The sequence below is a fragment of the Anolis sagrei genome, chromosome 1 (genome assembly GCF_037176765.1).
Source record: "Anolis sagrei isolate rAnoSag1 chromosome 1, rAnoSag1.mat, whole genome shotgun sequence".
Classification (NCBI taxonomy): domain Eukaryota; kingdom Metazoa; phylum Chordata; class Lepidosauria; order Squamata; family Dactyloidae; genus Anolis; species Anolis sagrei.
In genome coordinates, this window is record NC_090021.1 from 21,846,857 (window position 1) to 21,871,772 (window position 24,916).

At 42.2% G+C, this 24,916-nt stretch overlaps 1 protein-coding gene across 1 annotated transcript in view; it reads right to left on the minus strand.

Moving 5' to 3' along the window:
* Positions 1-24,916, minus strand: part of NINL (ninein like) — an 82,728-nt gene that overhangs the window by 20,648 nt on the left and 37,164 nt on the right. Inside the window, exons 11-18 of the mRNA XM_060754530.2 lie at positions 21,443-21,617; positions 21,070-21,180; positions 19,000-19,089; positions 17,598-17,751; positions 7,004-7,113; positions 5,114-5,460; positions 3,280-3,384; positions 1,372-1,441 (exon numbers count right to left, since the gene is read on the minus strand). Of these exons, the coding sequence (XP_060610513.2) occupies positions 1,372-1,441; positions 3,280-3,384; positions 5,114-5,460; positions 7,004-7,113; positions 17,598-17,751; positions 19,000-19,089; positions 21,070-21,180; positions 21,443-21,617 (1,162 nt within the window). The remainder of the gene's footprint in view (positions 1-1,371; positions 1,442-3,279; positions 3,385-5,113; positions 5,461-7,003; positions 7,114-17,597; positions 17,752-18,999; positions 19,090-21,069; positions 21,181-21,442; positions 21,618-24,916) is intronic.

A 24,916-nucleotide genomic window follows, 5' to 3' on the forward strand; every position in this document is an offset into this window, starting at 1 on the left:
TGTGTTATGTTCTCTATTGTATTGTGTTTTGAGGCTTCGGCCTGTGTAAGCCGCATCGAGTCCTTCGGGAGATGCTAGCGGGGTACAAATAAAGTTAATAATAATAATAATAATATGTTCAAGTGTGAACACTGGTGGAGTTTGGGGAAAATGGACCTTGACATTTGGGAGTTGTAGTTGCTGGGATTTATAGTTCACCTACAACCAAAGAGCATTCTGAACCCCAGCAATGATAGAATTGGGCCAAACTTCCCACATAGAACCCCTATGATTAACAAAAAATACTGGAAGGATTTGATGGGCACTGACTTTGAGTTTTGGAGTTGTAGTTCACCTACATTAAGAGAGCACTGTGGACTCAAACAATGATGGATCAGGACCAAACTTGGCATGAATACTTAATATGGCCAAATGTGAACACTGATTGAGTTTGGGGAGGGGGGGGGGGAAGACCTTGACATTTGGGAGTTGTAGTTGCTGGGATTTATAGTTCACCTACAACCAAAGAGCATTCCGAACCCCATCAATGATGAAATTGTGCCACAGTGGAGGAGGGCTTTTGGTGGGAGATTCACCGTCTGTTTCCAAAAAGAAAGAGATATCCAGCTTTCTTTGCCAAAGGGATTCCTAAGACCACCAGAAATATATGTTTTCTGATGGTCTTTGCTGATCCCTTTAAAAACCCTTCGCAACCCCCCCCCCCCCCCCCCCCCCCAGGGTCCTGGCCTCCAGGTTGAGAAATGCTGCTCTAACTGCAAAAGGCAGAAAGGATACATTGAATCTAAGCCTTCTTCTCAATGGCAAATATTACTCTCTCTGTGTTGTTTTGAGCTCTTTGGTACTGAACCAAGTGGGAGAAATTAGATTTATTTCTCCGCATGTGTCGGGAGACTGAGCCTGCTATGTTTATACTCCATTTGTTGTATGTAGTTGTTTGTATTGGCTATGTATTATTTGCTTTGGATGTTATCTTGCTTTAACCATGTTGGTATTTGCTTTCATATTGAGGTAGTTGGGAAATGCCACTTTCTTTAATTCATTGGGAAGTGCTTATCTTTGCCTGGCAGATTTATTGCCTGCAGCTGCAGAGGGAGTTAGAAACCCTCAAAATAGCTTCAATGTCATTCTCATGAAAATGAGAAGGTATCTGGAATATTTTGGAGGAAAATCCTGTGCAAGTGGGACTGGCACTGACTATTGACAAATAGGACGAGGGCCCGTGGAATAGCTGAACTGCTTTAGTGTGAAGTTATTCAGTCCTCAAAATGAAGAACCCTATTTTCGTAAATAAGGCTTCTAGAATTTCAGTGATTCAATTGCCTGAACTGGAGTTTGCCTCTACACGACAGCAAATTGCTTTTACAGACTCACCAGTTGGTTTAATTCTTCTATTTTGCACATGGCTGTCTCTCTTTCCATCTTCAGTTCATCGATTTGCTTTCTGAACAGAAAAAAAATGATTTAAATAAATGGTAACAAATTTGATTTAAATAGACTTTCTACAGATTTTGACCTAAAATATAATTGAGTATAAGCCAAGTTTTTCAGCCCTTTTTTAGGCTGAAAAAGCCCTTCTCAAGTCATATTTGAATCAGTGTTATTTATTGTTTTACTGGGCTTTTATTACTGTTGTTATTACTCCATTTATTATTATTATTATTATTATTATTATTATTACATTTACATTACTTTATTCTATTATTATTACATTTATTATTTTACTCTATTACTACTGTTATTATTACATTTCTATTATTTTACTCTATTTTTATTACATTTATTATTTTACTCTCATTATTATTATTTGAAGGGTAATAAACGTAAGCACGTTTACATTGAAAGGCATTAGAAAAATGGTTTAATCAGAGTTGAACAGTCTTATCTTAAATTTTATGCAAATATTCAAAAACATTTAACCTACTGATGCCTCAATTAATGTAATTTTATTGGTATCTATTTTTATTTTTAAATTTAACAGTAGCTGTTGCATTTCTCATCCTCGGCAAGATATCCTGGCGATCACTCATTTATCGTCATTGTCATCGTCAACATGATCATTACCAATCAAAGCTGACTTGATGGCAATTAACAACTGCCAACAGTCATGTATAAATTTAAGGTGATTTTGGGCATCAGACCAACGACTTCTGTAATCTCTGTATTTATGAGCTGTCTGTCCTTTTGGATGTATTAGTGTTTCCACAAATGAACCATGCTTGCATTGGTGCAGCCACACTCCAAATATTGATTATCTATACCAGTGGTTCCCAACCATTTTTGACCAGGGACCACTTTGACCAGGGACCACTCTCCAACATTAGTACCAAAAGGAATACAAATCAGTTTTTTGTCAACTTTAGATTCGATTTGGTCATTTGGGGTGCTGATTCAGAAAACTGCATTGAATAGAGCACATCAGCTCTAGTTTCTAAGATACAGAACATCATCTAGTAGTTGCCATCTACTCACCCACAGGAAATCATATTTAATAATTTAGTGCTGATGTGATAGTAGTAATCTCTGTGAGTAGTCAGCCTCTCCTCTCCTGATATCCCTATTGCCTCGGAACTATAAGAGGGTTTAGTGAGACCAGTCGCTCTCGTTGCCACGTGGTCTCGTCACCACGGTGTAGTAATGATGAGGCTGCAGACCTTATTTTCATTCTTGTGGGCCACTGGAGGTCCATGGACCACAGGTTGGGGACCACTTGTCTGTACTCTGCATTCTCTTTAGTTAAGATTTTCTAATTACAAGTTCCGTTTGTTTAATGGCTTGCCTCTTCTTTTTTTTGTGTCAGGAGCGACTTGAGAAACTGCAAGTCGCTTCTGGTGTGAGAGAATTGGCTATCTGCAAGGATGTTGCCCAGGGGGATGCCTGAATGTTTTGATGTTTTACCCTCCTTGTGGGAGGCTTCTCTCATGTCCCCGCATATGGAGCCGGAGCTGACAGAGGGAGCTCATATGCGCTCTCCCCAGATTTCAACATGCAACCTGTTGGCCTTCAGTCCTGCCGGCACAAGGGCTTAACCCATTGCATCACCGGGGGCTCCTTTGCCTCTTCTGAAAACATTTTAAGTTCCTCCTTCTAAGCCAAGGTAGGAATCATGTGGCCCTCCAGATGTTGCTGGACTCGAGCTCCCAGCACCTTCACCAATTGATTTGCTGGCTCAAGCTCCTAAACTTTGGAAATCAGCATCTGGAGTACAGCAGGAATCTTATCTGGACTAACCTAGAGGGATTCACCCACACAAGCTTAACAATCCCCCTAATTTTTTTTTACCTGTGCTTTGCATTTGCCTCACAAGCATCCTCCACTTCTCGCTGAGATATTCCTAGTTTATTTTTCAGGAGAGTGTTGTCTTCTGAAATGGTGGCAAGTTCACTTCTGCATTGCAATACAAGAAAGTATTTAAAGACTAGAAGAAAAGAAATGCCAACTAGGTAAAAATAGTAAGATTTCTTTCATCAGAAGTTACTTAGGTTCTATCAGTGTGCCCAAACTAACCTGGTTGCAGAATAAGAAACAAATTATAAATACAGGTTAAGGGCCCCCTGGTGGCGCAGCGAGTTAAACTTCTGAACTGCTGAACTTGCTGCCCGAAAGGTTGGCGGTTCAAGTCTGGGGTGCGGGTGAGCTCCCACTTTTAGGCCCAGCTTCTGCCAACCTAGCAGTTCAAAATCATGCAAGTGTCAGTAGATCAATAGGTACCACTTCTGCAGGAAGGTAACAGCGCTCCATGCAGTTATGCTGGCCACATGACCTTGGAGGTATCTATGAACAACGTCAGCTCTTCGGCTTAGAAATAGACACCCCCCCACCACCACCACCAGGAGTTGGACATGACTAGACTCAATGTCTGGGGAAACCTTTACCTATATATACAGTTTGGGTACCCTTTATCTGAAATGAATTTTGTGGTCTTTGGAATACAATTTGCATATATATACATAATGAGATATGTTGGAGATGGAACTCCAAGTTTGAACATAAAATTAATTTATATTTCATGGCTTAAAAGTAACTCAATACACAATGTTTTTAATTATTTTGTGCATGACACAATGTTTGTGTATCTCAAACCATTAAAATGCAAAGTTATCACTATCTCAATATTCTAATGGTTGCATTGGTTTTAACAATATCTTTTTAATAATCCTATTTTAGTGTTGCCATGTTTTAGTTTGTACGTTGTATAGTTTTTTTAGTATTGTTAGCTGCTTAAAATAAAAAGGGATATGCATATATATGTATCTGTATACATACATTATATAGAGAGAGTATTATGTACTATATATATGTATGTATGTATGTATGTATATATGTATGTATACATATATATAGTATTTGTACGACATTGGATTATGTGATTTTATAATTTTATTGTTGATTTTTAGGAGGTGTTTTAATGTATATGTTTTTATTTGCTGGATATGTATTGTATGTAATGCATGGCATCGAATTATGCATTCATGTGCATTGCTCTGAGTACCCTTCAGGGTTCAAAAGGTTGAGAAATAAATATGGTGCGCACACACACACTTTGAAATAACTGGCTCTGAAGGAGCTGGGGGTGGTGACGGTTGACAGGGAGTTCTGGCATGGGCTGGTCCATGAGAGCACGAAGCAACTGAATGAATAAACAACCGCTGAGCTGCTGAACTTGCTGACTGAAAGATTGGCAGTTCAAATCTGGGAGTGGGGTGAGCTGCCGTTGTTAGGCCCAGCTTCTACCAACCTTGAGGTTTGAAAACATGCAAATGTGAGTAGATCAATAGGTACCGCTTCTGTAGGAAGGTAATGGCACTCCATGCAGTCATGCTGGTCACATGACCTTGGAGGTGTCTATGGACAACACTGGCTCTTAGGCTTAGAAATGGAGATGAACACAACCCTCCAGAGTTGGACACAACTAGACTTAATGTTAGGGGATACCTTTACCATATGAAATATTTTGACTGCACAGTATTTTCAGCTTTTGTTGGCATACTATCCACAGGGAAGGATTCCTGATATTATATGAAAATAATATAAAAGCAAGGACACCCAGAATGGATCCCTTCCGTAATACATGGATCTACCGAACTTAGAATTCCAAAAAGCAAAGGCACCAGACCTCATGAGGTCCATCTCAATCTCGTGCTTCTTTTTCATGTCGTCCTCCAATCTGTCCCTTTCTTGGGCCAGCCTTTGTCCCAGGTTGGAAATTTCTTTGGCATAGTACTGCTCCATTTCGGATCTCTCCTTCTCAAAGCTCTTCTTGAGTTCCTGGAGCGGGATCAGTTTCTGAAGCTGAGCTTTCAAGCCATCCATCACCTCCTGGTATTTTGCATTCAGTTCCTCCAGGTCGTTTCTCTGCTCCTCCAGCTCACTTATCTCAATCTTGAAACCTTGTTCAATGTCTTTCCTCTCCTCCTCAAAGTTCCTTTTCATTAACTCGATTTCTCTTTCATAGTAGTTGACCTAGAAAAGGTAAAAGGCTTTAGGCGTCTTTTTAAGTAGCACAGTTTTCAAAGAGGCACACACTGCTTTGGAACGTTATGTTTAATGACAGCCACAGAAATAAGATCGTGTGCATTTTGCAAGGACTAGGATTATATTCCCCTGACTTTCATTTCCAAGGAGGTGTTACTGCAAGAGTATTTTGTTTAATAACGAAGAGCTTTCTGTATGAAAGGAACCTTGCACTGAAAGGTTTACCCCATATTCTGAAAGTTTTGTGCTTTTATATTCCTTGTGGTCAAGCAGGGGTGGACTGAGCCCACTCGCATATACAAATTCAACCTTTTAGATGCCTTGAAAATTGACAAGCTCTAATACATTACAAAATCCAATACATAAACATGGATTTTGGAAAACATGGAACCATATTTCCCCAAACATGCCATCCAAATGAGTTTATAAATAAAGACTTGAGAACTAGAGAGTATACAGTTCATATTACTGTATAAACAAAGGCATGGGCAAACTTGGGCCCTCCGGGTGTTTTGGACTCCAACTCCCACAATTCCTAACAGCCTCAAGTCCTTCCTCTTCTTGAGAGCATACAGTTATTTATTTATTTACAGTATTTATATTCCGCCCTTCTCACCGCACAGGGGACTCAGGGCGGATCACAATGCACATATACATGGCAAACATTCAATGCCATAGACACACAACATATATAGAAAGACACAGAGAGGCTATTTAACATTCCAGCTTCATAAGGGTATGCCCGAATTCTGGCCACCGGGGGAGCTGTTGCTTCACTGTCCACTTGTGACACCTATGGAGTACTTCCTCATTCTTTTGCACACTGCTGGAGGTTTTTATGGCATTGTGATTTAGTTAAATTAGCCTCCCCGCATAAAGTGGTAACTCAAGAGCATACAGTGCATATTGCTGTATGAACAAGGCCTGGGCCTACTTGGGCCCTCCAGGTGTTTTGGACTCCAACTCCCACAATTCCTAACAGCCTCAAGTCCATTCTTTTACTTGAGAGCATACAGTTCGTATTATTGTGTGAACAATGGCTAGACCAGGCATGGGCAAATTTAGGCCCTCTGGGTGTTTTGGACTCCAACTCCCACAATTCCTAACAACCTTAGGCTCCTTCCTTTTCTTGGGAGCATACATTTCTTTACTCAAGAGCATACAGTTCATATTACTGTATGAAGAAAGGCTAGATCAAGTATGGGCAAACTTGAGCTCTCCAGGTGCTTTGGACTCCAATTCCCACCATTCCTAACAGCCTCAGGTCCCTTCCTTTTCCCCCTCAGCCGCTTAAGCGGCTGAGGGGGGAAAGGAAAGGGCCTGAGGCTGTTGGGAATGGTGGGAATTGGAGTCCAAAGCACCTGGAGGGCCCAAGTTTGCCCATACCTGGGATAAACGATTTAAGAATATACCATTAAAGCTAGTTTGGATTTTGCTGGAACTATGAGCAGAAATGAACTATTTTACTGATCTTAAGTCTTATGTTGGTGTTCTTTTAATTGAGATATGAGTGCCTGCCTCTCCCACTCACCTTGGTTTCCAGCTGTATTTTCAAATGTTGCCGTTGCTCTTTGAGTTCTTCTACCAGAAGCTCCATTTGTATACTTACTGAGTAAGGATCAGACTCAGCAAAACTTACCCCTGTAAATAAAACCATTTTTGAAGAACAAGCAATGTAGAACTCTAACAGCTCTGACAAACAACAATTGTTTTTATGCCTAAAACATATCAAGCAGCGAACACAGGAGCATGAAAGGACATGCCTGGCTCAACAGCAGCACATGTGAAAAACATCTTGGAGTCCTCGTGGACAACAAGTTAAACATGAGCCGACAATGTCATGCAGCAGCTAAAAAAGCCAATGGGATTTTGGCCTGCATAAATAGGAGCATAGTGTCTAGATCCAGGGAAGTTATGCTACCCCTCTATTCTGCCTTGGTTAGACCACACCTGGAATCACACTGTGTCCGATTCTGGGCACCACAATTGAAGGGAGATGTTGACAAGATGGAATGTGTCTAGAGGAAAGTGACTAAAATGATCAAGGGTCTGGAGAACAAGCCCTATGAGGAGCGGCTTAAAGAGGTAGGCATGTTTAGCCTGCAGAAGAGAAGGCTGAGAGGAGACATGATGAGGGCCATGTATAAATATGTGAGGGGAAGTCATAGGGAGGAGGGAGCAAACTTGTTTTCTGCTGCCCTGGAGACTAGGACGTGAAACAGTGGCTTCAAACCACAGGAAAGGAGATTCTACCTGAACATTAGGAAGAACTTCTGAACTTGTGAGAGCTGTTCAGAAGTGGAACTCTCTCCCCCAGATTGTGGTGGATGTTCCTTCTTTGGAGGCTTTTAAACACAGGCCGGATGGTCATCAGTCGGGGGTGTTTTGAATGTGATTTTCCTACTTCTTGGTAGGGTGTTGGACTGGATGGCCCACAAGGTCTCTTCCAACTCTATGACTATATGATTCTATGACAGTGCAAACATTTGGTGCTTTTTTTTTCTTATGCATTTTACCTGCAGTTTGTTATTTAATCTGCAAGTCTGAAATATACTAATCCACTGTTGGAGTTAAGTATGTAATTGGACAGCTAGTTTAGCATAGAATAGACTTGCAGCTTCAAAGCCTGGCTGCTTCCTGCCTGGGGGAATCCTTTCTCGGGAGGTATTAGCTGTCTACCAATATTTAAAAGCTTAGAACTGGGGAAGTAAATAAAGACCAACACACAAAAAACTGGGAATTCCAGACAGGAAACAATGAGGGCCAGATAACACCTCCCAAAAAAGGATTTCCCCAGGCATGAAGCAGTCAGGCTTTGAACCTGCAAGGCTATTCAATGCTAATCAGGCTGGCCAACTGCAACATTCACACTTGCCTCAAACATACAAGAGTTCTTTCTCCCGCCCTGGACGTTCCACAGATATATAAACCCCACTTGCCTAGATTCCAACAGACTGCACAACCTCTGAGTATGCTTGCCATAGATGTGGGTGAAATGTCAGGAGAGAATGCTTCTGGAACATGGCCATAAAGCCTGGAAAACTCACAGCAACCATGGAAGTAGTTTCATCTAAATTTCTTTATTTAATCTTGATGTAATTTCTTAATTGACAGGGGGTGCAGAAAAAGCTCTGTGTTATGGTAGTCTTAGTGTTAGTCTATGGCCCTGGAGACTAGGGTTCAAATCCCTGCTTGGCCATGGAAATCTATTGGGCGGCCTTAGACAAGTCGCACTCTTGCAGTCTCTGAGGGAAATTAAAGCTAACCCGCTCTGAATAAATCATGCCAATAAAATAGATTCACATTAGGATTGCCATAAATCAGAAACAACTTGAAGGTATACATTAATGGGAAATGATTCATAATAACAAGAGAGGGGGCGGGTTTATAGTTCACATGACCCATTTTTATGATGACAGAGTTATAAGCCAGTATTGAATATGATAAAAAAAGCATTAAATATTTAAATACTTAGATGACAAAGGTAAAAACTGAATTAAGTATTAAAACCTCCTAAGTCCATGACAGCATGTTGCGCCAGAAGCTATTGTTACTGCACAAAAGCAAGTGACTTTGGCAGCCAGAAGGTAGTCAACAGAAAAGGAATTCAGTCCTACATTGAGCATTGTGCCTACAGAGACATCTGGTGGCACAATTTACCATTTAAATGCCGTCATCTACCTCCAGCATTATTAGTCAATACTATTCTTTTTAACAAGACCATCAAAAATATTTTATAAATCCAATTTTAGACAGTTTACCAAGGAGATCTGTTTTATGTAAGGTTTTATGTTGACTATCTTCTGGCTGTCAAAGGAACATGTATGGCATGTTCCTATTTTGACGTTTGTTCTTTTTTTGGTGCTGGTTATTGACCGTAATATTTTATTTTATTTATTTATTTCATGACAAAAGCACTGCATAAACAAACAAGTATAAAACTGTTAAACAGAGGGAGCACAAGGGACCAAATCAGTGGTTCTCAACCTGGGGTCCCCAGATGTTTTTGGCCTTCAACTCCCAGAAATCCTAACAGCTGCTAAACTGGCTGGGATTTCTGGGAGTTGTAGGCCAAAAGCATCTGGGGACCCCAGGTTGAGAACCACTAGACTAAATAATTTTAGACCAAAAACGGGCAATGGCGACCGCATTGTCTGTAGCTTTAAATAATTATTCATCTGTGCATGAGGCAGGGCATTCGGGGCAAGCATACGGATGCGGAGTTGTTTGTTCTGCTCCACAGTTGCACAAGGTGGAGTTCATTATTCTACAAGAATGAAACATGTAGAATAACCACAGGATGTCTCAAACCTACAGCTGTTGATAGACTCTATAAGTTAGCTGGCATCCCCCCCCCCCCCGATGTGCGACGAGAAATTGCTGCTAACTGTGAGAGAAATAAGACTGAACACAGTGAAAGCCGGCCACTGCATGGCTATCAGCCTCCTCCCAGTAGACTTAAATCTAGGGAAAGTTTCATGAGAACCACCACTCCTTTAAATGTTCCCCAGTAACAGCAAGAGCATCACTCTGGACAGCTAAACCAGGAAATCCCAAATGGATGGCTTGCCATGAGGGTCTGCCTCCAGGGGTAAACCAAGAATGGGACTGTAATAATAATAATAATAATAATAATAATAATAATAATCACATATATGTATGTGTGTGTATTTATATGTGTGTGTGTATATATACACAGTAGAATTTCGCTTATTCAACATAAACGGGCCAGAAGAATGCTGGATAAGCAAAAATATTGGATAATATGGAGGGATTTGAATCATAGAATCATAGAATCAAAGAGTTGGAAGAGACCTCATGGGCCATCCAGTCCAACCCCCTGCCAAGAAACAGGAATATTGCATTCAAATCACCCCTGACAAATGGCCATCCAGCCTCTGTTTAAAAGCTTCCAAAGAAGGAGCCTCCACCACACTCCAGGGCAGAGAGTTCCACTGCTGAATGGCTCTCACAGTCAGGAAGTTCTTCCTCATGTTCAGATGGAATCTCCTTTCTTGTAGTTTGATTAAGGAAAAGCCTATTAAACTTCAAATTATGATTTTACAAATTAAGTACTAATAAGCACTGTTGGTTTTATAACAAATCAACAGAAAAGGCAGTTCAATACATGATAACATTATGCAGTAATTACTGTATGTATGAATTTAGCACCAAAACATTGCAATGTATTGAAAACACTGACTACAGCCATGCACTGTTTGTTTTTCTGGGCAGCAATATGCTGTTTGTTTTCCTAGGCAGCAATGCGTAGCGGGCTTCTCCGGGTGCCCACTGGGAGCGGCGAGATGCAGCTGGTGGAGGCCAGACGCCCGATGGGAAAAGTCTGAGCCAGCCCTGTCTTGGCCCTCCCGGCGGGGAGCCTGGCACACAGAAAGGCCTGCTGCGCATTGCTGCCTAGAGAAACAGCTATGGATCCAGGCGGGAGGTGGACTGCGTTGGATAATACAGAAAGTAAGGTTGCTTACCTGTAATCATGTTTCTTCTAGTGGTAACTGTGAAATTCACACCTGTGGTATTTCCCTGCGTCCACGCAGCTGACTCGGATCTTTCTTGAAAGCTTTTCCTAATGAGGGACTCCAGCCCCGCCCATCTACTCCTAATAAAGCCAGGCAGCGGGGCTTGGAGCCTTAATTCCGTACCGCGAAAGACAGTCGGAGATAAAAGGCATGACAGAATGTGGGGAGGATGGGCGGGTTGTGTGAATTTCACAGTTACCACTAGAAGAAACATGATTACAGGTAAGCAACCTTACTTTCTTCTGCGTGGTACTGTGAAATCCACACCTGTGGTAGACTAGCGAGCAGTCCCATGGATGGCGGGTGTCATGCTAGTGCAGAAAAAAGTACTGCTCTCCCAAAAGCCGTCTCCTTCTTGGCAGCTAAATCCAATTTATAATGGGAGACAAAAGTATGCGGTGTTGACCATATGGCCACTCGACAGATATCATGCAGAGGCACACTGTGCAAAAAAAAAAAAAACCATGGAGGGTGCCAATGCTCTAGTGGAATGAGCATGGATCTGAACAGGTAAGTCCAGTCCTGCCATTTCGCAAACTAGCCAGATAGCTGCAACTATCCAGGCCACCACCTCTGGGTAGAAACAGGAAGGCCCACAGTATCCCTACGGTACTTAACAAAAAGTCGTAGCGACTTCCGTAATGGAGCTGTGTGGTGGACATAAAAAGCAAGAGCCCTCCGCACATCAAGAAGGTGCAAAGACTGCTCCAGGGGAGTAGAAGGATTTGGAAATAAGGTTGGAAGGACAATGTCCTGAGACACATGAAACTATGATGCTGCCTTAGGTAAGAAGGAAATGTCTGTGCCCAGCATGACATCCTTATGAAATTTCAGGTAAGGACTATCGACTCAAGAGCCATAAGCTCGCTAGCGCGACAAGCAAAAGTAATAGGCACTAAAAATGCCGTTTTCCATGATAGATGGAACATGTCAGAAGTGACCATTGGCTCAAATGGTGGTTTTGTAAGGGCGAAAAGAACAACCTCCAACCTCCAAGGGGGGCACAGGCTTACTTGGGGCCAGAAATTTCTAAAGCCTTGCAGAAATCTCTTTACAAAAGGATCGGATAAAGGAGAGGGAAGAGAATGCTCGCTTCTAAACGAATCTATATTTGCCAGATTGACCTTCAAGAATGATAATGAGAGTCCTGAATCTGACAGAGAGATCAAAAAATCCAGGAGGGAAGTGGAAGCAGACAGAGGCTGAACCCCTTGGTTTTGTGAAAAAATGCAAAAATGACACCACTTACAAATGTAACAATGTTTAGTGGCAGGGCTCAGGGCAAGGTCCAAAATGCCCTTTACTGGTTGAGAGAGGGCTGAGGCTGGAGCTGCCACGCCGTCAACCGGAACTGAGTGACCTGGGAGTACGGGACTGGGCTGTTGCTCATAGCCAGCAAGTCTGGTCTGAGTGGCAACTGAATGTAACAGCTGCCTGCAAGTTGGAGCAGAATGACAAACCATGGCTGGCGGGGCCACCATGGCGTGATGAGAATGCAATCTACCTGCTCTGCTTGAAGACGAGAGACCACGCTGGACAGCACTGGCAATAGTGGAAAGATGTACAGGTGGGTGGATGTCCAATCCAGGAGGAAGGCATCTCCCAACAGCCTGTCTGGTGGAGGCAAGACGTGCTCCAAAGACAAACAAGTCCAGAAGGGGAGTGTGCCATCTGACAAAGAGTTCCCATGCCTGGGAAGGATGAAGGGACCATTAGTGGTCAGTATAAACTGTCTGACTGAGGGAGCCAGCAAGAGAGTTCTTGATGAATGGCACTGATGGTTATGGTATACCAGTCTCCGATTCTGATGATGAGGGCAAGCAAATCACAATCGTGGTGGTGGTAGTAAGGTGGACAATACTGTCCATGAGCAAATGAGAGATAAGGTGCAGTGCCATTTGTACTGCGAGTAACTCCAAATAGTTGATGTGCTCCATGCCCTCTATGGCCGCCTAAGGACCATGGATGGTGTGACCCTCGAGGTGAGTGTCGGTTGCTAACATCGCCCACACAGAGATTGGAGCGATGAGTCCACTAGTTGAGAGACCTGTGTATGGCTAGAGGGACAATGACACATTCATTGGGCTCATCCTGCATGGGATGAAGTGCCCGAAGAAACCAATTCTGGAGAGGCCGAAGGTGCAAACAGGAGAAAGGAGTGACAGCTGTGGTGAATGCCATGTGTCCCAAAAAGCACTGGACATCCTTGGCATGGATGTATGGCTTCTGCCAGACTCAAAGAGCTAATGAATGCAGATTCAGAAACCTGTCTTCTAGCAAGTAGGCTCTTGCATGCCAAGAGTCCAATACAGGCCCCATGAATTGGTTGTTTGGATAGGCTGAAGAAGAGATTTTACCTTGTTGATAAAAAGACCAAGCGTCTGCTATAAAGAGAGTAAAGTGAATGTTCCTCTGTAGATACTCACAGGACTGTACACCAGCAACCAGCCATAAATATAGGGGGAAACTACTACCCCGTGCACCCAGGGATGAGCCGGCATACAGCCATCTCCTTAGTAACACCTGTGGAGCTGTGGAGATACCAGAATGAAGAACTTGAAATGAAAAAACCTGACTGCTAGTAAAAAGTGACAAAAATCTACCGTCTTGTGGTCTAATACCACATGAAAAAAGGCATCCTTCAAATCAACGCTACTGAACCATGTCTTGCTGGATAACAGAGGGAGGATGGTTGGTAATGACAATACCTGAAACTTGCAATATGCAATATATGCATAAAATCCTGTAAGGTCCAAACCTGGCCAAGGCCCACTGCCTTTATTGGAAACCAAAAAACAGCTGGGGAAAAGGAAAAAGAAGGAAACATAGAAAGATGTAAAGAAGCTACTGCTCCTTTGAAACAAGTAATTACCTCCTGCTATAACACAGGAGGAGTAGTGGCCCGTAGAGTCCCTACTGGGGACAGTTTGAAAAATTCAATTGCATAAACATGCTCTATAATCTCCAACACCCATGAGTGAGAAGAGATCTAATGCCATGCATCTAAAAATGATGAGGTGGAGCTCCAAAAACTGGAGCTGAAGGGTTGGAGGCTATTAAAGAAGAGAAAATGCATGCGAAAAAACTATTGGCCCTAATCTTCTTTCCCTTTAGTTTGTTGTCAGCGCTGGATAATTAAGCTGAGGGGCTGGCCACCACAATCTAGGCTAGATTGTGGTAAAAAGCCAAACTTAGAAGCAGGCTATGTTCTGCCATGGGCAGTTATCCTGCCATTGCTCTGCCTACTTTGGAGAGTGTAGAGGATCTACACATGCTGGTGGATGGCTGCTGCAACAGCAGCAAACACCTTAGTACTGTATCGGTGCTGTGCTTAGCCGTAGCGTTGTGATGAGAAGCTAAGGTGAGATACTACTGACAGAAAGCCCTTGGGATCTGTTGATGTCGTAGGGGAAGAAGATCCAAAGAAGGTACTGAGCTACCTGAGAGGCTGCCAGACAAGCATGGTAATAAATCATGCAAGTAAGTAGGCTAGCAGTGGGGTGGATCTTCTTATCACAGTGGATTAAACAACTTTGACCACAATAAAGTTCAGTTTAGTAGGCTTAACTAACCACTCTGCTGAAAAGGTGCGTATGCAGTAAAGTGCAGTTACAAACTTAGAAATTCCAGACACAGATACAGGAGTTGCCCTTTGTTTTTCTCCAAGCTTAAGCGAATATGGAAGTGCTGGGAGAACTGGGAGAACTGTACTTGGAGCTTGTTTCTGCTGTTGCTCAACTGAGAAAAGCAGATCCTCTAAGCAATCAAGGAGAAAAAATTAGGTAACACATCCCCCAAGGAAGCTGGGATGGAAAAGTCCTCCTCAAGAGTAGGAGAAATCTGCTACTCATAGGAGTCAGAATCTACATCAGACTCATTGACTGGTTGCAGCTGAAGGAAGCACCAGAATGAGCTTAGGAAAAAGTTTTAATAAACTCCTGAAAACCAAAAGAAGGGACTACAAATCCTTGAAAAGGAAAGGAGGGTGCAGTTTGCCTATGCAAAAGAGTAGCAACCTACCTGTTGAGGCATGGGCCAAGTGGAAATGGGGTCCAAAAGACACAGTACTTACAGTCTGAGCCGTCACTGAAGCTCCCAGGCAGCATGACGCAGAGGGAGGATAGTAGCCCGAAGGCCCCTCCAAGGAGTTATATTCCATGGGCTTAGACCCAAAGCCTTGGCAGCCATCACTCACACAGGTGGCGTGGCTGCCTTGAGCCTCCCCTCCCCTGAGGGGGGCAAAAACATGGCAGGAATTGTTGCAACCCAAAGGCCCCTCCAAGGCGTTATATGCCATGGGCGTGGAGGCAAAGCCTTGGCTAGCCATCACTCACACAGGTGGCGTGGTTGCCTTGAGCCTCCCCTCCCCTGAGGGGGGCAAAAACATGGCAGGAATTGTTGCAACCCAAAGGCCCCTCCAAGGCGTTATATGCCATGGGCGTGGAGGCAAAGCCTTGGCTAGCCATCACTCACATAGGTGGCGTGGCTGCCTTGAGCCTCCCCTCCCCTGAGGGGGGCAAAAACATGGCAGGAATTGTTGCAACCCAAAGGCCCCTCCAAGGCGTTATATGCCATGGGCGTGGAGGCAAGCCTTGGCTAGCCATCACTCACACAGGTGGCGTGGCTGCCTTGAGCCTCCCCTCCCCTGAGGGGGGCAAAAGCATGGCAGGGATCGTTGCAGCGTCCACTGCCTGCTGGGGTAAATGGGGCAGAGAAAGCACGGGCAGTGAGAGCAAGCTGTCCTTAAAAAACAGAGACAGTAGAGAGGCGTGGCTGCAACCCAAAACAAAGTTATTGGCACAAAGCCACAGTGGCAGTTTGTTGCCACAAGCTCTACCAGTTCCTGGGTCTGGAAGGGGTGGTAGGCTCGTAAAAATCTTCTTCCCTCTTGCTTTCTGAGCAAAGGGAACAGAAGAAAAAGAAGGTAAGTTACTGCCCATTGCCAAAGGCAAAAAAGCCTGCGCCTCAGAGGACACGGCATTTTTTTTTTTATTGGGAGGGAGTGGGTTTGTCCTCCCACTAGCCTAAATAGGATAAACAAAGGTCCCAGAACAAAAGTTGGAATTGCTGTCTGTTAGAGTAGTCAAACTGGAGTCCTTGAGTCAAACCAATAGTTGTTTTAGGAGAGAACACCGAGTTGTTGCTGCTTTCGCGGACAAAAGGAATTAAGGCTCCAAGCCCCGCTGCCTGGCTTTATTAGGAGTAGATGGGCGGGGCTGGAGTCCCTAATTAGGAAAAGCTTTCAAGAAAGATCCGAGTCAGCTGCGTGGACGCAGGGAAATACCACAGGTGTGGATTTCACAGTACCACGCAGAAGAATGTTGGATGAGCAAAGGTTGGATAAGAAAGACTCTACTGTATACAGTGTTCCCTCACTTATTGCAGGGGTTACGTTCCAGAACCTCCCAGAATAAGTGAAAAACCGCGATCTAGGGATGCTATATTTATGTTAATATTTATACATTATTTTAGTAGTTATACACTATTTTAAGTCTTTATAAACTTAAAATAAAGTGAAGGAAGGAAAAGCCCTTCAAGGCTGGAGGGAGGGAGGACTGAGGAGGGAAAGTGCCTCGGAGAGTGGCAAAAACCTGCAAAACAGTAAAAATACCGCAATATACATTTTAAATTAATATTTTTTGAAAACCGCAAAACAGCGAGTCCGCTAAAAGTGAACCACAAAGTAGCGAGGGAACACTGTATATACATACACATACTAGCTGTACCCGGCCAAGCATTGCTGTGGCCTAGTCTGGTTAAATGCAAAAGAAAGAAAAGAGAAAGAGCTGGTTTCAAATATATGTAATTTCATAATGCTTGTGGGTATACAATGTTTTTGTTGTTCCATTGTCGGTGAATTAATAATAATAATAATGGTGTAAATAATAATACTAGCCTTTATAATCTATATAATAATAATAATACTGGTGTGTATTATAATGATAATAAAAGCAATGACACTGGTCTATATAATAATGATCAGTGTGTTTGGGGAAAACTCTTTCCTTCCCTTCCCTTCTTTCTATATCTTCCTTCCTTTCATTCAATCCTTCCTTCCTTCTGAACCTCCAGTCTTCCTGGAGGTATGGGCGTGAGGTGGTGCCGGGCAAGGCTTGGTAGGGCATGAAGCTATGGGAGCCCATGACTTGGGCTGGGCCTACCTCCTTGCCTGCCTCACCTGGGCCCATGCCCCGCCCCTCTCCCCAGCCTGGATTTCCCTACCTGCCCCGCTGCCCTTTTCCTACTCTTCTTCTCCCAGTTCTCCTTCGGAGGGAGGCAGACAGGCAGGCAAGCTAGGTGAGGTTCCAGCTCGGTGGGGTTGCTTTGCGATGTGACATGCAGCAGATGGCGCTGTTTTGATGCCGAACACCTGTCACAGGTGTGACATCTATATAATAATAAGTATGTGAATACATAAAAACATTCACCTGTTCAAATGCTACGGCGTGTCCAAATTTTGAAGCAATCAGTAAAGTATTTTGGGAGTTTTGAGGTCATTCACAAATGGACATTTACATTTTTATTTATATAGATATATTGAGTTGTCCTTTTTGCCCTAAACAGCTGTGTGTAATTTGCATCTCTTACCTGGCGGGCTGCTTTTTACATTTTCGGGCAGGAGCCTTTCTCCAGAGCTCTTGGCCTTCATTTTGGAATTGGTTTGGCTATGTTTGCTTCCATGAAGCTGAGAGCAGAGTTTTTCCATCTCCATTTGCAGCTCATCATTCTTGTCACGCAAATCCTATAAGCAGAGAAATGATTAAAGACAAAACTCAAACGTGGATTTCTCTCTCTCTTAGTCTGCCCTTCCTTGAGGGACACACAATGCAACAATGCTTCATGGGAATTAAACAGGTCAAGCTTGCAAAGGATTTTCACAAAAATAGTCTTAAAAGTTCTGCTATGTCCTTTGTTTTCACCTTACCTTCCCACATCTATGAAAACATAAATTCGGGCATTTAAAAAAAAAACAAGATTGCTTGTAGATACCTAAGATTTCAAGATCAACAAAACATCATGCAAGTTGCCAAAACTGAATGCATTGTTTAAAACACCCAAATCAAGCACACTCTTGGAAATGGACCGCTCACCTTGACCCTCTATGAATAGATATCAGCAGCAAATGTTGAAAGTTTGAAAAAGTCAGGAAAAATAATGGGGAGGGAAGGGAAACACAAGAAAATAATAAACACAAAGGTTCTTTTTTTCAGAGCTCCAAAAAAGTAATATATGGGTTGTTGAGAGTTTTCCAGGCTGCATGGCCGTGTTCCAGAAGCATTCTCTCCTGACGTTTAACCTGCATCTATGGCAGGCATTCACATAAGTTGGAAAATAGGAAAATTGGGTGCCTGCCATAGATGCAGGTGAAACGTCAGGAAAGAATGCTTCTGGAACATGGCCATACAGCCCAGAAAACACAACAATCTAGTGATTCCAGCCATGAAAGCCTTCGACAATACAAAGTAATACACGCTTTCCATACTACAGCTTGAGCACCCTTTATTTAGAATTTCAAAATCCAAAATATTCCAAAATTTGAAATATTCCACAAGGGTGGTTAAAATAGTCAGACCTTTGTTTTCTGATTGCTCAATGTACATAAACTTGTTTTGTGCACAAAATGATTGGATATACTTCATGAAATTACCTTCAGGCTATGTGTATCAAGCAAAAACGAATTTCCCGTTTAGAGTTGGGTCTCATCTCCAAGATATTTCATGATGTAAATATGTGAAATATACAAAAATTTCAAAATTTAAAAAATGGAAAATCAAAACAAACCTGGTCACAAGCATTAAATATAAGGGATACTCATTTTATATAAAGGATTTATGATGGTATGTTTTTCTTGAATTTGTAGATGACAAAAGGGTTCTGTAACCAGTCTAGAAGATTTAAGCCATGATTTTGAGAAAGGACCAAATTCAGACTATCCATGTTTAACTTCATCTCCATACAATAGTTAAAAGGTCAATTGGAAATCACCTACCCGACATTGTAATTCATATTCTTTAATGATTTCAGCAAAACGCTCTTCTTGATCAAAGAATTCTGTGCTGTGTGGATCCAGAAGTCCCAGCTAAAGCAAGGAAAGAGAAACATGATGTAGAAATATTTGTCAAAAGGGCCAACGTATTAAGAAATGGAAAGCCTTACAGTTTGATCCTAAATGTTTTAGTGTAAGCATGGGCAAACCTTGGCCCTCAAGGTGCTTTGGACTTCAACACCTGCCCACTGCCTCTCCCTTAACCCTTTCCTATTCTTTTCTATGGCACACAGCAAACAGAGGAATTGATCAGCAACTGAACATATTATTTATTTATTTATTTATTTATTTATTTATTTGCGGCATTTATATGCCGCCCTTCTCACCCCGAAGGTGACTCAGAGTGGCTTATAATATATATTTTCATACAATATATTATATTATTAGCATAGTACAATATCAGTATATATTACTATATTGCACTATACCATTATATTGTAATATTATTAGTAATATTACATGTAATTAAATATATAATTATAATTATAATATTGAATTATTTTTACTAGTATTATATTGTATTACATTATAATATTATAAATATTATATGTATATACAATATACTATATTATATTATTAGTAAAGACAAGATGGAAGTGTCTTCTGCTCCCTTCTGTCTTCGCTTTGGCCAGAGCAGCCGTTGGTGCCAGAGGTTTGGGGAGAATTCACCATGATTTATAGGAGTTGTAGGTACTGAGATGTTTAGTTCACCTGCAATCCAAGTGCGCTCTGAACTCCACCAATAATGGACCTGGAACTAATTTGGCACACAGAATCCCCATGACAAACAAAACATACTGGAGGTATTTGGAGGGATTTAGAGGAGTTGTAGTTCACCTACATCCAGAGTGCACTATGAATCTAAACAATGATGAATCTGGACTTGGCATGCATACCCAGTATACCAAACTTGAATATAGTTGGGTTTTGGCGAAATTGGCCTGGACATTTTGGAGTTGTAGATACTGGGATTTATAGTTCACCTACAATCAAAGAGCATTCTGAACCCCACCAACAATAGGATCGAGCCAAACTTCCCACACAGAACCCCCATGATCAACAGAAAATATTGTGTTTTTTGGCAACCCTTCTGACATCCCCATGCGACCTCCCCAGGGGTCCTGATCCCCAGGTTGAGAAATGCTGCCTTAAGGCCATCCAGTCCAACTTCCTTCACTAGGGCAAGAAAGCATTATCAAAGCCCTCTTGACAAAGGGCCATCCAGCCATAGATATAGATCGATATATGATTCACACACACACACATATATCTATATGACAGATATAGCATCGTAAGTTTGAAAGGGACCCCTAAAGAAGGACAATTATATGTTGAATGTTCCAGAGTAGGCAAACCAGATAATCTCTACATCCACACTGATAAAGAAACAACAAGAAATACTGTTTACCCACAAGCATGAAGAAATTACATATATTAGAAACCAACACTTTCTCATTACTTCATTTTCCAGATCACCAGACTGGGCCACAGCAACACATGGCAGGGGACAGCTAGTGATATATATATTGGACACTCCCTAGCATTATCATGAACATCTTTTTAAGAATCAGGAAAAATCAGTTTTTGTATGTACTTTTCCTATTTTTGTTATTTCTTTTATTCTGCATTTAAATGTTTAAATCGTCTTGCTGTCATTTTCTTTTTGCTGCTGCCTAATTTAACTTTTTTGAGTGTTTATTGATTTTAAAAATCAATCTCTATAAGTCACCTAAAGTGAAAAGGTGGGATGCAAATATTTTAATAGTGGATATAGCAGCAGAGAAGACCACAGCCTTCTGACCCTGCCAAAAACATATTGGTAGTATTTATTTTTAAAAAAATGCATACCTTTTACATGCAGGTCTATAGTTATTTATTTATTTATTTATTTATTTCTATGCTGACGATTGTGCCATCACCGCTTAAGGAGGGATGACCCATAACCCAAAAAACCCTTACAACTGCAACCTCCCAAAACACAGAGGATAGTAAGCTTGGCCACTGGGACATTACCTTGTCTTTCAACAAGAAATCAAGATCCTTCTGAAACTTCAGTGCTTGTTTTTCAGACTCTGCCAGTTTTTGAACCATTTCAGCAACTTCATTTTGCAAGCGACTGTTTTCCTTTAAAAATACCAGGTAAACATTTGAAGCACATATAAAGAGAACAGAGCATGATGATGCCGTGATTCATTTTATAATTGCTGGACAGCTACATAGTTAATTCAGAAGAGTTTGCATTCACAATGCTATCAAAAACTTATTGTCATCACCCAATAACACATGTTTAATTATTTTTAGCATATGGGAGATGGTCTGCATTTTTGAGATCCTCTCCTTTGATTCGAATTGTGCAAAATTCTCTCATAGGCACATCAATCCTTACCTTGATCACCAAGGTTAGTTTTTCTCTCCAATTGGACTCTTCTTCTTTCAGAGATTTGATTTCAGCTTCTAATTTGGTCCTCTGATGTTGAGCTTGGTGCAAATATTGGTCCCTTTCTGTCTCAACTTCAGACTTCATAACAGTCAGTTTTCCTCTGTAATCTTGCTCAAGGTCTCTGCGAAACAGAAGTATGATTTTCAGTATTTTTAAATGTGTGAATGATACAATAATAATAATAATAATAATAAGAAGAAGAAGAAGAAGAAGAAGTAGTCAAACTCCTCTGGGACTTCCGAATTCAGACAGAGAGTTTTGGAGCACAATATTCCTGACCTCACGATCATGTTAAAAAACAAAGTATGGATTGTTGATGTTGCAATCCCAGGTGACAGCAGGATTGAAGAGAAACAACTGGAAAAGCTGACACAATATGAGGATTTAAAGATTGAACTGCAAAGACTCTGGTCAAGGTGGTCCCAGTGGTGATCGGCACACTGGGAGCAGTACCTAAAGACCTTGGCCTGCACTTAAACACAATCGGCGCTGACAAGATTACCATCTGCCAGCTGCAGAAGGCCACCTTACTGGGATCTGCACACATTATTCGCCGATACATCACACAGTCCTAGACACTTGGAAAGTGTCCAACGTGTGATCCAATACAACAGTCAGCAGAGTGATCTTGTCTGCTGTGGAGTCATCTTGTTATGTTTCAAATGATAATAATAATAATAATAATAATAATAATAATAAATATGTATGTATATCCCGCTTTTTCTCCCTAAACGGGAAGCAAAGCAGTTTACATTATATAAAAGACAACGCAAAACAATATGCATATGTAAAACAATAACCTATAAAAACAAATTTACAGTAAGAAATAAATAAACATATTTAAAAAAATATTTTAAAAAATGGATGGATGGTATCCTTGAAGTGACTGGATTGACCTTGAAGGAGCTGGGGGTGGTGACGACTGACAGGGAGCTCTGGTGTGGGCTGGTCCATGAAGTCATGAAGAGTTGGAAACGACTGAACAAATGAACAACAAATTTAAAAACATTTATCTAATCCAATTATTGCAGGCAATTCCACAAGACAGATGGTAAACATTAGCACGACTCAATAAAAGTTAGCCTTCCTGTCATTACAGCTAAGTGTCTTCATCAAAAGTTTGAATGAAAAGGAAGGTCTTTAGATGCTTTTAAAAAGATTTCAAGGAAAAGGCTGTTTTAACCTCCTTGGCAGCAGTGAGTAGTTTCCTTGATATCTTCTGAACCTTCAAAAATTATTAAACTTAAAATAAAACTTTTAAAAAGCAAATTTTTGTCCTTTCTAAAAGGCTTTTGTGGCAATTGAGCCTCCACAAACTCTCCCTCTTGACTTCACATACTATAAAATCCCTTGTAAATATTAGACAAAAACAAATCCTGTGCCGTCATAACATTTCCAGTCATGTCAGGCACACTGTTGCAGTCCTCCAGGAGGTTTGGGTGAAATATCCATGCTACCCCATCCATATAAATTACTGACATGAAAACTGCTTGGAATGGAAAAATACAAGTTGAAATTTAGAGCCAGGATGGGGTTGTGGTTTGTGCAGTGGACTACGACTCTGAAGATTAGGAGGGTTTGAATCCCTGCTCAGCCATAAAAACCTATTGGGTGACATTGAGAAAGTCACACTTTCTCAGCCTCAGAGCAAGGCAAAGGCACCTCGGAGCAAATCTTGCCAAGAAACCCCTGTAATAGATTCACCTTATGGGTTCAATATGATGACATGTGAATATAAATGACTTTGCATTGTTGAAGGCTTTCATGGCCAGAATCACTGGGTTGTTGAAGGGTTTCGGGCTGTATGGCCATGTTCTAGAAGCATTCTCTCCTGACGTTTTGCCTGCATTTATAGCAGGCATCCTCAGAGGTTGTGAAGTCTGTGAATCATTGAATCGTGACAGCTAAACATGTGTAATAATTCTACAGTGTAAATGTGCCCTCAGCAGCAATATGAGAAGTGTTCAGGGTTCTCCACACTGTTTGTAAAACATACCTATTGGACAATCTAACAATTAGCAAATCTTAGCCTAACAATTAGTAAATAAAGGTTGCTTACCTGTAACCGTATTTCTTCGAGTGTCAGTCCGTGAAATCCGCACCTATGGGTTCTTCTTTGCGCATGCGCAGAAACTCGGAACATTTCTAAGTTTAAAGAATTAAAAATGATTATTTGAGCCACCTAGGCCCCGCCCATTCCCCCGCCCCCCTGGATATAAGCGCCGAGCGGCGCCGCCATTATCTAGTTCCCAGCGCTAAACAGCAGCCAGGAGAATGGCATGACAGAGGGGAGGACGGGCGGGTCGTGCGGATTTCACGGACTGACACTCGAAGAAATACGGTTACAGGTAAGCAACCTTTATTTATTCTTCGTGTCGTCCGTGAAATGCGCACCTATGGGTGAATAGCAAGCTACTGACCTGGAGGTGGGTCATGCCACACAGGAGAAAAGAACTGCTCTGCCGAAGCTAGCATCTTGCTTTGCCTGAATGTCAAGCTTGTAGTGAGCGGCGAACGTGGACGGCGTAGCCCACGTAGCTGCTTTGCAAATCTGATCCAAGGGAATTCCCTTGAGGAATGCTTGAGATGTAGACACAGAGCGGGTTGAATGTCCCACGAGGTGGGATGGAGGTTCTTTCCCTGCGAGCTGGTAGGCTAGACGGATGGTTGCAACAATCCAGGAGGCCAGTCCTTGGGAGGACACAGGCTGGCCAAGTACGTCTTTCCTGTATTTCAAAAACAATCTGGGAGACTTCCTATAAACGGAAGTTCTATGTAAGTAAAAGGAGAGTGCTCTTTTAACATCAAGGGAGTGCAGAACTACCTCCAACTGGGAGGATGGGTTGGGGAAAAAATTTGGTAGAACAATGTCTTGTGACATATGAAAATGAGAGACCACCTTAGGAAGGAATGTGACATCGGTGCGGAGGACAACCTTGTCAGGGTGGAATCTCACATAAGGAGGGTCTGAACGGAGGGCCGCGAGTTCGCTGGCTCTCCTAGCTGAAGTAATGGCCACAAGAAAGGCCGTCTTCCACGACAGGTGGGAGATATCATTAGAGGCCATAGGTTCAAATGGTGGTTTGGATAATTGGGATAGCACTAGCTCCAGGCTCCACTGGGGGGGAGGGGGGGAGACAGGAGGGTGGACATTTTTGTAGCCCTTAAGAAACAACTGTACCAGATGGTCCTGAAAAAGGGACGGCAGCCCGGACTTCCTTCGGAAAAATGAAATGGCTGACAGGTAGCATTTCACCGAAGAAAGGGAGAAACCTTTGTCGGAAAGGTGGACAAGGAAGTCTAAAACAAAGGGAACTGGGGCAGAGATAGGGTTGTGTCCCAGTGAGTGAGCAAAGGATTTGAAAGAGGCCCATTTATAGTCATATGACTTCTTGGTGGCAGGTTTATGGGCCGCCAAAA